At 46.0% G+C, this 13969-nt stretch overlaps 1 protein-coding gene across 1 annotated transcript; it reads left to right on the top strand.

Annotated features, from left to right (window-relative positions):
- The first annotated feature begins 3573 nt into the window (after positions 1-3573).
- CCDC201 (coiled-coil domain containing 201) lies at positions 3574-13285 on the top strand. The gene is made up of 6 exons (XM_070368849.1): positions 3574-3727; positions 3827-4055; positions 4313-4352; positions 5740-5910; positions 10197-10670; positions 11697-13285. Exons 1-6 carry the CDS (start codon positions 3574-3576, stop codon positions 11781-11783), a joined length of 1155 nt encoding a protein of 384 aa, XP_070224950.1. The 3' UTR covers positions 11784-13285.
- Positions 13286-13969: the final 684 nt, after the last annotated feature.

Genomic DNA, 13969 nt, shown 5'->3' with positions numbered 1-13969 from the left:
TCCCCTTCTCCTCCTGCCTCCAATCCCTCCCAGCATCAGAGTCTTTTCCAATGAGTCAACTCTTCGCATGAGGTGGCCAAAGTACTGGAGTTTCAGCTTTAGCATCATTCCTTCCAAAGAAATCCCAGGGCTGATCTCCTTCAGAATGGACTGGTTGGATCTCCTTGCAGTCCAAGGGACTCTCAAGAGTCTTCTCCAACACCACAGTTCAAAAGCATCAATTCTTCGGCTCTCAGTCTTCTTCACAGTCCAACTCTCACATCCATACATGACCACAGGAAAAACCATAGCCTTGACTAGACGGACCTTTGTTGGCAAAGTAATGTCTCTGCTTTTGAATATGCTATCTAGGTTGGTCATAACTTTCCTTCCAAGGAGTAAGCATCTTTTAATTTCATGGCTGCAGTCACCATCTGCAGTGATTTTGGAGCCCAGAAAAATAAAGTCTGACACTGTTTCCACTGTTTCCCCATCTATTTCCCATGAAGTGGTGGGACCGGATGCCATGATCTTCATTTTCTGAATGTTGAGCTTTAAGCCAACTTTTTCACTCTCCTCTTTCACTTTCATCAAAAGGCTTTTGAGTTCCTCTTCACTTTCTGCCACAAGGGTGGTGTCATCTGCATATCTGAGGTTATGGATATTTCTCCCGGCAATCTTGATTCCAGCTTGTGTTTCTTCCAGTCCAGCATTTCTCATGATGTACTCTGCATATAGGTTAAATAAGCAGGGTGACAATATACAGCCTTGACGAACTCCTTTTCCTATTTGGAACCAGTCTGTTGTTCCATGTCTAGTTCTAACTGTTGCTTCCTGACCTGCATACAAATTTCTCAAGAGGCAGGTCAGGTGGTCTGGTATTCCCATCTCTTTCAGAATTTTCCACAGTTTATTGTGATCCACACAGTCAAAGGCTTTGGCATAGTCAATAAAGCAGAAATAGATGTTTTTCTGGAACTCTCTTGCTTTTTCTATGATCCAGCGGATGTTGGCAATTTGGTCTCTGGTTCCTCTTCCTTTTCTAAAACCAGCTTGAACGTCAGGAAGTTCACGGTTCACATATTGCTGAAGCCTGGCTTGGAGAATTTTGAGCATTACTTTACTAGCATGTGAGATGAGTGCAATTGTGCGGTAGTTTGAGCATTCTTTGGCATTGCCTTTCTTTGGGATTGGAATGAAAACTGACCTTTTCCAGTCCTGTGGCCACTGCTGAGTTTTCCAAATTCGCTGGCATATTGAGTGCAGCACTTTCACAGCATCATTTTTCAGGATTTGGAATAGCTCAACTGGAATTCCATCACCTCCACTAGCTTTGTTCGTAGTGATGCTTTCTAAGGCCCACTTGACTTCACATTCCAGGATGTCTGGCTCTAGGTCAGTGATCACACCATCGTGATTATCTGGGTCGTGAAGATCTTTTTTGTACAGTTCTTCTGTGTATTCTTGCCATCTCTTCTTAATATCTTCTGCTTCTGTTAGGTCCATACCATTTCTGTCCTTTATCAAGGTCATCTTTGCATGAAATGTTCCTTTGGTATCTTTGATTTTCTTGAAGAAATCCCTAGTCTTTCAGTTTTCCTCATATAGATCTCATACATATCTTGTTAGATTTATACACAAGTATTTCATTTTGGGGGAATGCTAATGTTAATGGGTGTTGTTTTTAATTTCAAATTCCATTAATTTAATGCTGTTATTTTCAAAAGGGACTGACTTTTGTATGTTAACCTGTATACTTTTGTATATTAACCTGTATACAACTTTTGTATATTAACCTGTATACAACCTTGCTAAAATGACTAATTAGTTGCAGGAATCTTTTTGCTGATTCTTCCAGATTTCTTTTTTTCCTAGATGGCCGTGTCAGTCTGCAAATAAACCCAATTTGAATTCTTCCTCCCCAATCTGTATGCTTTTATTTCCTTCTCCTGTCTTACTGCATTGCCTAGGACTTCGAGTACAATGTTGTCGTGTAATGGTGAAAGAGGTCATCCTTTCCTGTGCCTACTGCTATTGAGAAAGCTTTGAGCTTCTCACTATTAAGCATGACTTAGCTGTAGTTTTCTTGTAGATAATCATCAACAAGTTGAGAAAGTTCCCTTCTATTTTTAGTCTACTGAGTTTTTATCATGAATTGGTATTGAATTTGTCAAATGCTTTTTCTGTGTCTATTGGTATTATTGTGTGGTACTTCCTTAGCCTATTATGTGATAGAGTACATTAATTTTAGTGTTGTTGTTTTTTTTTTTTTTTTAGTTCTACCAGTTTATTGCTACCAACCCGTGACCCTCCACCCTCATGCACACACACATGCTCAGTCATGTAACCCCATGGACTGCAGCCTGCCAGGCTCCTCTGTCCATGGACTTTTCCAGACAAGAATACTGGAGTGGGTTGCCATTTCCTTCTCCATAATTTTAGTGTTGATCCAGCCTGTAAACCTGGGATAAATCCTATTTGGTCAAGTCATATGATTCTTTTTAGTACACTATTGGATTCAACTTTCTAATATTTTGTTGAGAATTTTTGTTTCTATGTTAATGAAAGACATTGGTCTGTAGTCTTCTTTTATTGTAATGTCTTCATCCATTTTTGGTGTAATGGTAATGCTGGTCTCATAGAATGGACTAGGAATTATTCCCTCTGCTTCAATATTCTGCAAGATTATTATAGAGAATTGGTATAACTTCTTCCTTAAATGTTCAGTAGGATTCTATGTGGGCCTGGTGCTTTCTGTTTTGAAGAAAATTCTGGCATTTTCTCTTTGAAAATTTGAATTATATTAAAGCAATATTTGTACTTATTTATTAACTTTATGGATGTTATTCTCCTCCTATTATTGTAAAGTGGTACCAACTATTAGCCTCTTATTTGTAACCTGGAGTCAAAGGCAACCCTGAGCATATTGGTTGTGTAGAAACAGTACTAAGATGTTATGTTTTGGGTATGGAATTTTAAAATTGATGGACCACAGGAGTAGATCTGAATAAATAAAATATGTATTTCGCTCCCAGGTCCTGGACACAGGAGGTCCAGTATGCCATGCAGAGCCACAGGAGAAGCACCAGAGTGGCCAAGAGATAGAGAACAAGAGCAAGGGAGAGATCAAAGCCATGGCCTTTCCTGAGGTCTCCATGGGAAAGGCAGGGCAGAGCAGGGTGAACAGCTTAGGACTGGCTAGTTTGGATAATGCTAGTGGCTTTAAGGCATAGGGGTGGCCTCTGGTTGTCTGGTATCTAGCCCTGGGGTGACTAACACAGAAGAATTTTGCTTACAGGGAAGCACAGCCTAGATAGAATAGGCCTGGCTCTGGACTGATTGGTTCTTATATCAAAAACATGCTCCTGGATGAGCCCTTTTCTACCTAAGGAGAGCCAATATCTCCCCAGCCAGAAAGTTTCTAAGATGCCAAAACATCATGTGATGCAGAAAATAAAAATATATATTATACAATACAGAAACAAGAGATAATTCATCGTGCTGGAGTTCGGAAGAGGCAGCAATGTGAGGTGCGAATGGAAACCACCAATGGAGGATGACAGTCGTAACAGCATGGGCAAGTCACACTGACTCATGCCCATCGCTGAGGACTTACCACACGCCAAGCGCTGTACTGAGGCTTTCCTACACATGACCAGAACACACCGTGGCGTGACTCTCATCCTGGGCCCACACCTTCAAAATGCCCAGACCCAAGCTCTGAACCAGCCCTTCTACACCAAGAGCAGTATTTGTACCTATAATGCAGGTTTCTGTGTGGCAGACTAGCAGGCATGTGCGTGCCTGAAACTTGTACTTGAATCACACTCGAGTTTAGCCTCTCCAGGTCCTCGCCTGCACAGTGAGGGGAATCCGGGTTCTGGGCTACTGAACCTCCGAGGGTCAACACAAGGAATGTACTGGGCTGTGGGCAAAGATGAGGAGCTTGGAGACTGCGGGTCAGCTGCTGCCATGGGCCAGGCCTGGAGCCCCTGTGGGGCCTTTGCACATACCCACACCCCCATGTTTGTCCCCAGAGGGCTGCCCCATGTCATAGTGAAAGGCACCGCTCACAGGTGACCCTGTGTGCTAGACTAATGCGACTCTGGACACACACTGCGGATTTCACAATGTTTTTATTCACAAACACAAACAAAAGAGGCTTACATTATGCTCAAAGCAGTGTGCCTAAGTGCCATGAGGTCAGGAGGACCGTAGGGGTGTACCGATGCAGCAGCAAAACATTGACCCAGACCTCAGGACACTGGGGTGGTGTCCAGGAAGCCCCCACCTTATTCGTCCAGGACTTTGGGCAAACCCTTCCCCTCTGCAGCCCTCAGTTTCCCCATCTGGAAAATGATCCACTGTACCAGGTGAGCTTTATTTTTTAAATTATTGTTTACTAATTTACATGTTCTTTTTAGAAAAATATAAAATGGATTTAAATGATATTAAAATTTACCTATTATGCTGACACCTAGATGTTACCAATGTTCCCATCTCCACGAATCTCTTTTTGGGTCTGTGTGTTTGTGTCTGTGTGTGTGTGTATGGCATGTACTGTGTAATTTTAAAATGGGATCATGTAGTACTATCTGTTCTACAGCATTTTTTCATTTAATATATTACGAACATTTTGTCTACAGTGTGTATTTACATCCACAGCATATGTGTGTGTACATACATGCACATGGACGCACATATGTTGAAACACAGATTGCTGGCTGCAGAGCATTCCTTGTCCTTGGATGTGTGTGCACTTCTGTCGGGGTTCTTAAAGACAACACTCCACAGATATAACACAAAATGAGTGACTACTTGGTCTGATTGCTTCCTGGTGCTCCTATAAGGGCCTTCCCCTGTGGCTCAATGGTAAAGAATCCGCCTGCAATGAAGATGACTCAGGTTCGATCCCTGGGTCAGGAAGATCTCCTGGAGGAGGAGTGGCAACCCACTCCAGTATTCTTGCCTGGAGAACTGAGCCTGGCGGGCTACAGTCCATAGGGTTGCAAAGAGTCGGACATGACTGAGCAACTGAGGACACCGGCATGCGTGCTCCTGTAAATGGAACTGCTCCGTCAAAGGCTGAGCACGCTCTCAAGCCTTGCACCTAGCTGACCTGCCCTCCAGAAGGGCTGTGTCCACTAAGAGCCCCAGCAGCATGGTGAAGAGGGCTCCCTTCCACTGCCCAGCAGCACTTGAATCTGAAGCGCTTTCTCAGTTGTGATGGTCTCTGCTAACGTGTGGGGAAGGGTTCCCTGGAGAAGCCTCGTCTCTGACAATCGCCTTCAGTACTCTAGGGTGCCTCCAGGATTCAAAGATCTCAGAACATTAGGAAAACTATGACCTCAGACATTGCCTAAATTTATAGACAAAGGAAAAAACAGTGACGACATCCATCCACCCAAAATCACACAGTGACTTACGGGCAAAGCTCAGATGGATAACACTTTTTAAAAATAGAAGATTAGTAGCAAGGGCAAGAGGGTTGCCATGTCCTTGGTCTCAGCGCCTTAGGGGACTAAGTTGGAATGATGATCTCCACTCCTTTGAGGATGTTGATAAACCATTTGGCACGTGGTGAGAGTGCTATGCTTGGCCCATTGTTGGAGGCCGTCCCCAGGCACCCATGGCCCTGACTCCCTGAGTTAGTACTCACAACCCAGCGGACACAAAGGCAGTGAGCCAGGTGAAGACCCTCAAGGCTCGGTGCCCGGCCTCCACTCCTCCCCCGCTCCCCCCCCTCCCCCTCCGCCCCAGCTGCCCTGCGCCTGCGCAGTCATCAACGGAAGACTGCGCACAGGTGGGCTCCTGCACACCTGCGTGGGCCTGCAGCACCGACACCGCAGGTACTTCAGGGCGCAGGGGCTCTCAGAGAGCGCTGCCGGCACCTGGTCCCCGCTGGGAGGCAGGATGGAGCATGGGGCGAAGGTAGGCCAGAGCATGATGTGGACCAGTTTGGAGCGAGGACTGGAAAGGGGCGGGGGAGGCGGGGGCGGGGAGGTAGGGTCAAGGTGGGGCAGTGGGGAGGGAGGCTTCCGAATGTGTCCAGGGGCAGGTAGGCCGGGACAGGATGGGGCTGGGGATGGGGGAGTGGAGGGATGCTTCAGGGGGCCGAGATAGAAATCCCCGGCTCCTGCCGCGCTGGAAACAGCCTCAGAGTCCTGCCTGAGCTCCAGGTTAGTCAGACAGGCCCTGAGCTAATAATATCAAGGGGCCTCCTGATCCTTGTCCGAGGCGCTACACGACTTCCCTGGTCCAGAGACCCCTGTCCGCTTTTCTCCCCCCGCCAGCGACCTGTGCTCAGAACCCCGACTTGCCTGGGTACCACACCCAGGGCGCCATCCCAGAGACATCAGAGGGGATTCCCCTGTTCTGCCACACAGCCCCTTCTGCTGCCCCCTCCCCACTCCTGCGGGGGAGTCCAGGTGGCTCGCTAGTGGTGAAGAATCCACCTGCCAATGCAGGAGAGGTAAAAGATGTGGGTTCCATCCCTGGGTTGGAAAGTTCCCTGGAGAAGGAAATGACAACCCACTCCAGTATTCTTGCCTGGAAATTTTCATGGACGGAGGAGCCTGGCGGGCTACAGTCCACAGGGCTGCAAAGAGTCGGACATGACCGAGCGACTCCACCTCTCTGGGGAAAGCCTGGAGGCCAAGGGAATCCATGGGAGACAGAGGGGAACCCAGGCGTTGCCTTGTCCCAGATGCAAAATGGAAAGCAGGGCTGCAGAATTAGGTAACAGGCCCCAGGTGAAGTTCAAAACCTGACCTTCATAACCTGTATTTTGGCTCCAGTGGCACCAGCTGACTAAGGAGCCCTCAATCACCGCACACCCCCCCCCCCCAAACCAGGGATTTTCTTGGGATTTCTTGAGTTTCTGTGTCTCCTCACCAGACAAGTAGGGGCTTCTTTTTCCTTTTTCATTTGTAAATAGGTAACACATGCCCCTGGTTTCAAAATAAAAAAAACATAGACAAGTACACAGTGACTCCCATCACCCTCTGTCCACCTTTATGTTTATACCTTAAGTAAACATCATGTTTTTAGCCTCTTCTAGAACTTTCTTTAGATTCTTTTTTCCTCAGTTTGTACAAAAGAATTCTACCTAAAACAAAGAGATCTTTCCTTGTCAGTATATTTAAAACACTGTATATAAAACACTGTTAAAGGTCCTAGCATATTTATCCTTTAGTTTGTCAGCTTTCTCCTAGGTATTAGAAAGATTAAGCCCTTATTTATCTCTTCTGAAATGTGTGGTTTACCTATCCTACTTAGTATATCATCTTTTTAAAAATTATATTTAGTTTAATTTTTTATTTTTTATGGCTTCTGTATTATGAGATAGTTAGAAAACCTTACTTCTGACAAATTTACAGAGAAATTCACCACCATTTCCTTCCAATACTTTTATAGCTTTGTTTTTTTATATTTAAATCTTATATCCATTTGGAATTTATCATGATGAATGATGTGAATAAGAATCCAACTTTGTTTTAGATTTTTTTTAATTATTGTTCTTTTTCTAATAATCTATGAATTTTTAAAGAGTATAATATTCAATTCCTTGTAATTTATTTTATGTAAGGCATGAGGTAGGGGCATGATTTTACCACTCTTTTTTTTTTTCCAAATGGCCAACCAGGCCAAACAACATGTAATGAGAAAAAGATCTCTCTTCCCTACTCCTTTGAAATCCCAGTTTTTTCCCATTTCTCATGTGTATGACTAGGAGATTATTTATGTAAAACAGTACTTTTTTTTATCTGTAAGCTCTGTGTATAAATATTTGAAAGCAATACTAAATCATTTTATCTGTAAACTTTCAATATGTTACAATATAATTGTATTCAAATTTCCAGAATTGAATTACTGGTTCTTTTTTCACTTTCATAAATGGGTTAGTTAAAGGTAGCTCTTTTTAATAAAAAATATATCTCCTTGAAGTTTCTCTTTTGTGAAAGTCCCAGTTTTCCTCCTCACCCCACGTCTTTATTCTGAGATCTTGGTCCCTGTTTGAAGTAGAAGACTTAGTCTCCTTTCACAGGTGCTGATTATCTTCCAAGGCGTTTAGATCATTTCTTTTTCTCCTTGATCTGCTGCTGCTGCTGCTAAGTCGCTTCAGTTGTGTCCGACTCTATGCGACCCCAGAGATGGCAGCCCGCCAGGCTCCCCCATCCCTGGGATTCTCCAGGCAAGAACACTGGAGTGGGTTGCCATTTCCTTCTCCAATGCATGAAGTGAAAAGTGAAAGTGAAGTCGCTCAGTCGTGTCTGACTCTTAGCGACCCCATGGACTGCAGCCTACCAGGCTCCTCTGTCCATGGGATTTTCCAGGCAAGAGGACTAGAGTGGGGTGCCATTGCCTTCTCCGTCTCCTTAATCTAGCAGGGGCTAAAAAAAGAAAAGTGAATTATCACTACTTCATTTCTGTTTCTCCTTATTTCTCGAATTTTGCTCTATGAATGTTGATGCTATACTATCTGGTGCAAAGATAATTATAATAGAAAATTTTTCACTTTTATTTTTTATTACACTGTACTTTTGTGGTCTTGATATATTAATGTATTCTGCTATGAATTCGGCCTTTTCTGATATAGTGAAGTCCCTCCATTGTTTGATCCTACTTCGAAACTTTCTTGAGCTTCTGATCTTTAGTGCATCCTACTGTATACAGTGCGAAGTTGGATTTGTGTTCTAATCCAATCTGAGAGTCATGGAATAGGTGAGTTTATTCTAGATGTGGCAGCTGTTTGAACTTTACTCCACCAAACAAGATAGATAGTGAACATCGTTTCATTTATTTACCATCATTGGACATTATAGAAATTCAAATGAAGACTACTATGCAAATTAGATACCACTACTCATATATTAGAAATACTGAAATTTAAAAAAAAATTAAAAACAGACAATACCAAATGTTGGTGAGGATATGCAGGAACCAGAATCCTCTTGTGCTGCCAGTGGGATGGAAGACAGTTTGGCAATTTCTGATGCCAACTCGATTCTCTGGAGTAAATCCTATCTTTCAGGTCAATAAGAGTTGCGGCTGCTGCTTAGTGACTTAAGTCATGACTGACTCTTTGTTATCCCCATGGACTGAGCCCGCCAGGCTCCTCTGTCCACGGGATTCTCCAGGCAAGAATACTGGAGTTTATTGCCACTTCCTTCTCCACGGAATCTTCCTGACCCAGTGATGAAACCCAGGTCTCCTACTTGGCAGGCAGATTCTTTGCCACAGAACCACCTGGGAAGCCCTAGTTAGAGTTACAGCAATCTATTTCCAAGGGTTTTTGCTAAATGAAACAGTGTTCAAAAGGACCCCAAGGGCTGCACAGTAGACCGTGTGTAAGTGATTGCGATTAGCTCATCCTCCCAAGCGGAGGGAGCACTTTCTCCCTGCTTTCTGGCCCAGCTTGAGGCATCTTGATGGGTGTAACCAGGCATCCCCAAATGTGGGCATCACCAGCTCTGGTCCACAACTCAGCCCTGCTGCTTACCTGCTTGCAGTCACTCACCCCACCTGAACTTGACTTCCCCTCAGTTCCTGGGTGATGATTACACCCACCTCGATTTTGAAAGTTCCAACACACTCCATGAATTAAATGTTTCCATAGGAAACCCTCTCTAGACTGTACTTTCAGCACCTCTGATGGTTTAATCAAAGGTTTATTTTGGAAGAAGAAAAGTGGCCATGATGAAATCACTACCACCTATCAATATGTTTGGGATTGGGATATTATCAAGATTTTTGAGAAAACATCCTACCCCACTCTAAGCACCCATGCCCACCCAATGTGATTGCATTTACATCAAAAAAAAAACTGCAATTTTGCTTTTTCATACTGAGTTTCAAGGTTAAGATGGTTTCATTGACATTTCAAACTTTTTTTCTTAAAGAAACATTATCTAAAAGTCATCTGTTTTTCAGTCTATCCTTAAAAAAAGAAAAATCTTTTTGATGGATGCTTAACATTTTAACCAAAAAAAGAGAGAAAACTAGTAAAAAGGCAGACAGAGTATGAGGGTGGTCTTGTCCTAGGCCGGGCTTCAGCTTAGTGCTGGAGGCTCCCCTCACTGGGGAAGAACTGGAGGGCCTGCCTCATAGTGGTCACACCTCAGGAAAGTTCCCCAGAGGCTTGGTGTCCAGCCCAAGGCTCGCCCTGGCTGTGACTGACCTCCTGGGACGCTGACCTCTGTGTTTTGTTTTGACAGGCTTCTGGGTTGAGCTCCCCTGAGGATGAGAGCCTTTCTTCCGTGACCAGACGGTCATCCCTGAGGTGGGCCCTGAAGCACAGCACCCCAGCTGGAGCTGCCCTCAGCTGGCACTCAGGGTTACAGGGCGATGTCCCCAGCCACCAGGAAAGGGGCCCTGCAGGCAGGTCCCCACGACCTGCACGCTCCTCCTGGGACCTCCTGTCATCCCCAGGAGGGGTCAGCCTCATGGCCTCCTTCAGAAAGAGGCGGCTTTCTACCATCAAGGCCTCTGAAGTGTCCAGTGAGCAGCTTGGATCCAACTCAGACCCCTTTGCTTTTGAGGAAGACCCGCCCGTGCCAGCCTCAGTCACCCAGCAGCAGCAGCAGGGCAAGTCCCCACCAGCAAGGAGATCGCCACCAAACTTGGGATTGCCTGGGATCCCAGACACCGCCAGGAGGAGGCCTCGGGACCTAAAGAGGCTGGCTGCTGTGGTAGGACGCAACCCGACCCCAGCCCATCCCCCAGAGCTTGGAGTCCCTGCCCAAGGCCCCCCCGGAAGGCAGCCTGGTGACAGTTGAGAGAGTAAATGCTGCTCTTTCCTCACTGATGGGTCATGTCCTGGGCATCATGAGGTCACCAGGACTGAAGGAGACCATCCAGCCCAGGGCCCTGCCTGTACCCGCCCTTCCCCAACTCTGAGGGGTCCCCGTGACCCCACAAGAAGGACTTTCACTTGTACCTCCCACAGTTCCCATGTACTCCTTGAACTCCATAGCACACCTATCAGCCTGTCCTGGGGCTGGGGGGATGGAGTGGAGTCCCTGGAAAGCCACTCTCTCTGTCCTCCTCTGAGCTGTGACTTGTCCTCTGAGATCCAGCCCTCACACCACACACTACCAGATCAGGCTAAGCCATCTGAACTTTGCCCACTGTGTTTCTACGTGCCTGTACCTTGTTCAGCAGCCTGAGTCATCCCACCCCCGTCTTCTCTACCTTGTTCAGCAGCCTGAGTCATCCCACCCCCATCCCACTGTCCAAGGGCCCTTCCTCCTTTACCTGCCCTCAGCTGCCCTAGAAGAGCCCCTAGAAAACACAGCAGGAAAATGGCCTGTCTAGACAGCCTCACACACTCATTTGCAAGTGCCCACCCCACCCCTCACACTCTCTGCCCATGCCTGGCGGATCTCTCCTTGTTCCTGTCTCCTCCCCTGCAACCCCTCTCTGCCCTTGTCAGATCCTGGGGTCCTAGCTCCCTCCATTCTCTCACGTACCTGCTTGTCCTCACACTGGGCTCAGTCCCCTGGGGTCTGACTGGCTCCATCATGAGGTCATAGTGCCTGGCATGCAAAGGCTGGCCAGGCTGGCTTTCACTTGTCAGTCCTGCATGGTGCCCAAGAGCAGGCCCATGTGAGGGCCTTGCAGTCCTGGATGGGCACCTGCTTTTCCTACCCAGCTTGTCTCTGGCAAAGATCAGTGTTCTTACAAGGTGGACCTCAGAGATGCCTTTCTGTTAACAGACAGAGCGAGTGAGGCAGTGGGAAATCCACCTGCTTCAGAACATCGAGGAGGCCACCCAGCACGAACTCACCATCGAGGACGACTGAGTGCTCAGCCCTGGGCCCAGGACGCAGCTGTGCTCAGGAGCTCCTGCCATGGCCTGACTTACTCATCTGTCCGTCCAACCATCTGTATGTCTGTAGACCTTCCTCAGGACTTGCCCTGGGTCTGACCTTGCTCTCCATTGTGCCTCTGGATGGGGTGGGAGGAACTGGCTGATGATCTTGTTACTCAGATTCCAAACATGGGGTCTTCATCCCCAGCAGAGATGAAGGGATGTAGGGGGCGGTGGGCAGGTGTGGACAGGGGAGATGGATGCCCCAGGGCCACCCTGGAGTACCCGGAGACGAGATACGTCTTCTTCCCACCCACCCTGCCTCCTTCCCCAGCACAGCCAGGTGAGTCTGAGATACTAGGATGACACAGTGTAGGGAACAGGACCAAGTTTAAGGTGGGCTGCCTAGCAACCCACCCGGCTTCGGTGGACAAGCCTTCACACCTAGCAGACTTTGAACACCATTCCAGGAAAGACCAGAGCAGTGGCTCTCATTTGGAAGATATTCTGACAGTTTGCGGGCACTGGTTTGTTTAGTGTTGTTGGGAGAGGAATTTAACCCCCTCTAGTAGCAGAGGCCTTCTCCTGTCCTTTTCTAGAGCTGAGCTCTCTGCCTCATTGCTTAGGATAAGGATCCCACCAAAGGGCTGGAGGTATCTATGACCCTCATGCTATAAGGAAAACGAAGCAGGGTGCCCGGGGCACTTCGATCAACACAAACCTCGCATTAGCCTCCCAGGTCCAGATGTCTCTGAGACTTGTCTGTTAGTGGACACATTGTGGTTACCAACATAGAGCTAGTTTTATTTTTGCAAATGCTTTCACACCCCACTTTACCTTAAAAAAAAATGTTTATTTTCTGCCTTCTAAAAAACAAAGATTGCTTATGTTTTCAGTACCATCCTGCACACCTCCACAGCCCCTCCTCCAGGCCAGTCCTAGGAGACCTGGCTCTTCTCAGGGACACAGATAAAGCCTATTGCTAGAGCAGACTCCAACAGGGCACCCTAAACAGAGTCTCAGGCTGGCCGGACATGACAGGAGACAGGACATGGCAGGTTCCAAGGGCAGGCACGGTCAAGGATGGCCTAAGAGAAAGAGGAAAGGCTTACTCTGGAGCTGCTGGGTGGGTGGAGGGCATTCCAGCTCAGGACGTTGATTCCTGGAGAGGCCTCCGTTTTATGCAGAGGTTTTTGAATAAAGAAGGAATGATGGAATTCCTCATAAAGTATTAGATGCAGTTGGGGGCTGCAAGGATGAAATAGTTACTTCAAATGTGATTTGTGGGTAAGAACTTACTTACTGTGTAGTGCATTTAAACATTTAAGTTTTGTGAGCTAGTTCTTCCTTTATATGGCTATTCGATGTGTTCACTTTTTCCTTTTTTATAGCAATTATCAGATTATAGAAATAAGTTTATACTTTTGTAAAAATGTAAGAAGCAGAAAAACTGACTTTAATCAAATAACATGGAGATAAACACTGCAATGTAATTCTGCCCACCTTTATTATTAAATTGTTTTCATGAGAACTGTTTCCAAAGCCTGTGTCTGATGCAAAGTGATTCTGATGTGTAACCAAATGACTTTTATCTCTCTTCATCCTTTGAAAAATTCCTATTGAGAATGAGTCCAGGAAGGAAGGAAAAATAATGCAGGGACTGTGGGAAAACTTGTTTTTGAAAGATTGGGAATTACAGGTACTCGGGAGAAAGTTTTACCCATGAGATAAATTCCTAGATATTTTACATTGAGTTTTCTCTTGTTGACTGAAAAAGCACAACCTAAAAGTTGACAATTGTTTTATTCTGCAGATTTACTGAGAGCTTAAGCCCACTATACAGCCTCTCCAGTCACTCGGAGAGACTGTTTCTAAGAGGTAAAGGAGGAGCCAGAATATATTTGAGTCTAGGGGTGGCAAGGGGGAAGCGTGGTCGAACATAAGATTACTGCTAATTAAAGAAACAGACATCTCAAAGCTTTTAGTGCTTTTCTACGTATGAGAGATGCAAGAGTCTGGACTCGTTGAAGTCATTCCTTTGATCTGCACCTTAGCTAACAAAATCATTTGTTTACTGAAATGGCAGGCGACATTCTTAGTCCACACTCTCAAGTATTAAGAAAACAGATTCTTGACTTCCCTGGTGGTCCAGAGGTTAAGACTCTGTGCTCCAAATGC

This window comes from Bos mutus, chromosome 4 (assembly GCF_027580195.1).
Source record: "Bos mutus isolate GX-2022 chromosome 4, NWIPB_WYAK_1.1, whole genome shotgun sequence".
Classification (NCBI taxonomy): Eukaryota; Metazoa; Chordata; class Mammalia; order Artiodactyla; family Bovidae; genus Bos; species Bos mutus.
Note: the sequence above shows the minus strand (reverse complement) of the source record. Positions and strands in the feature narration are given on the sequence as shown.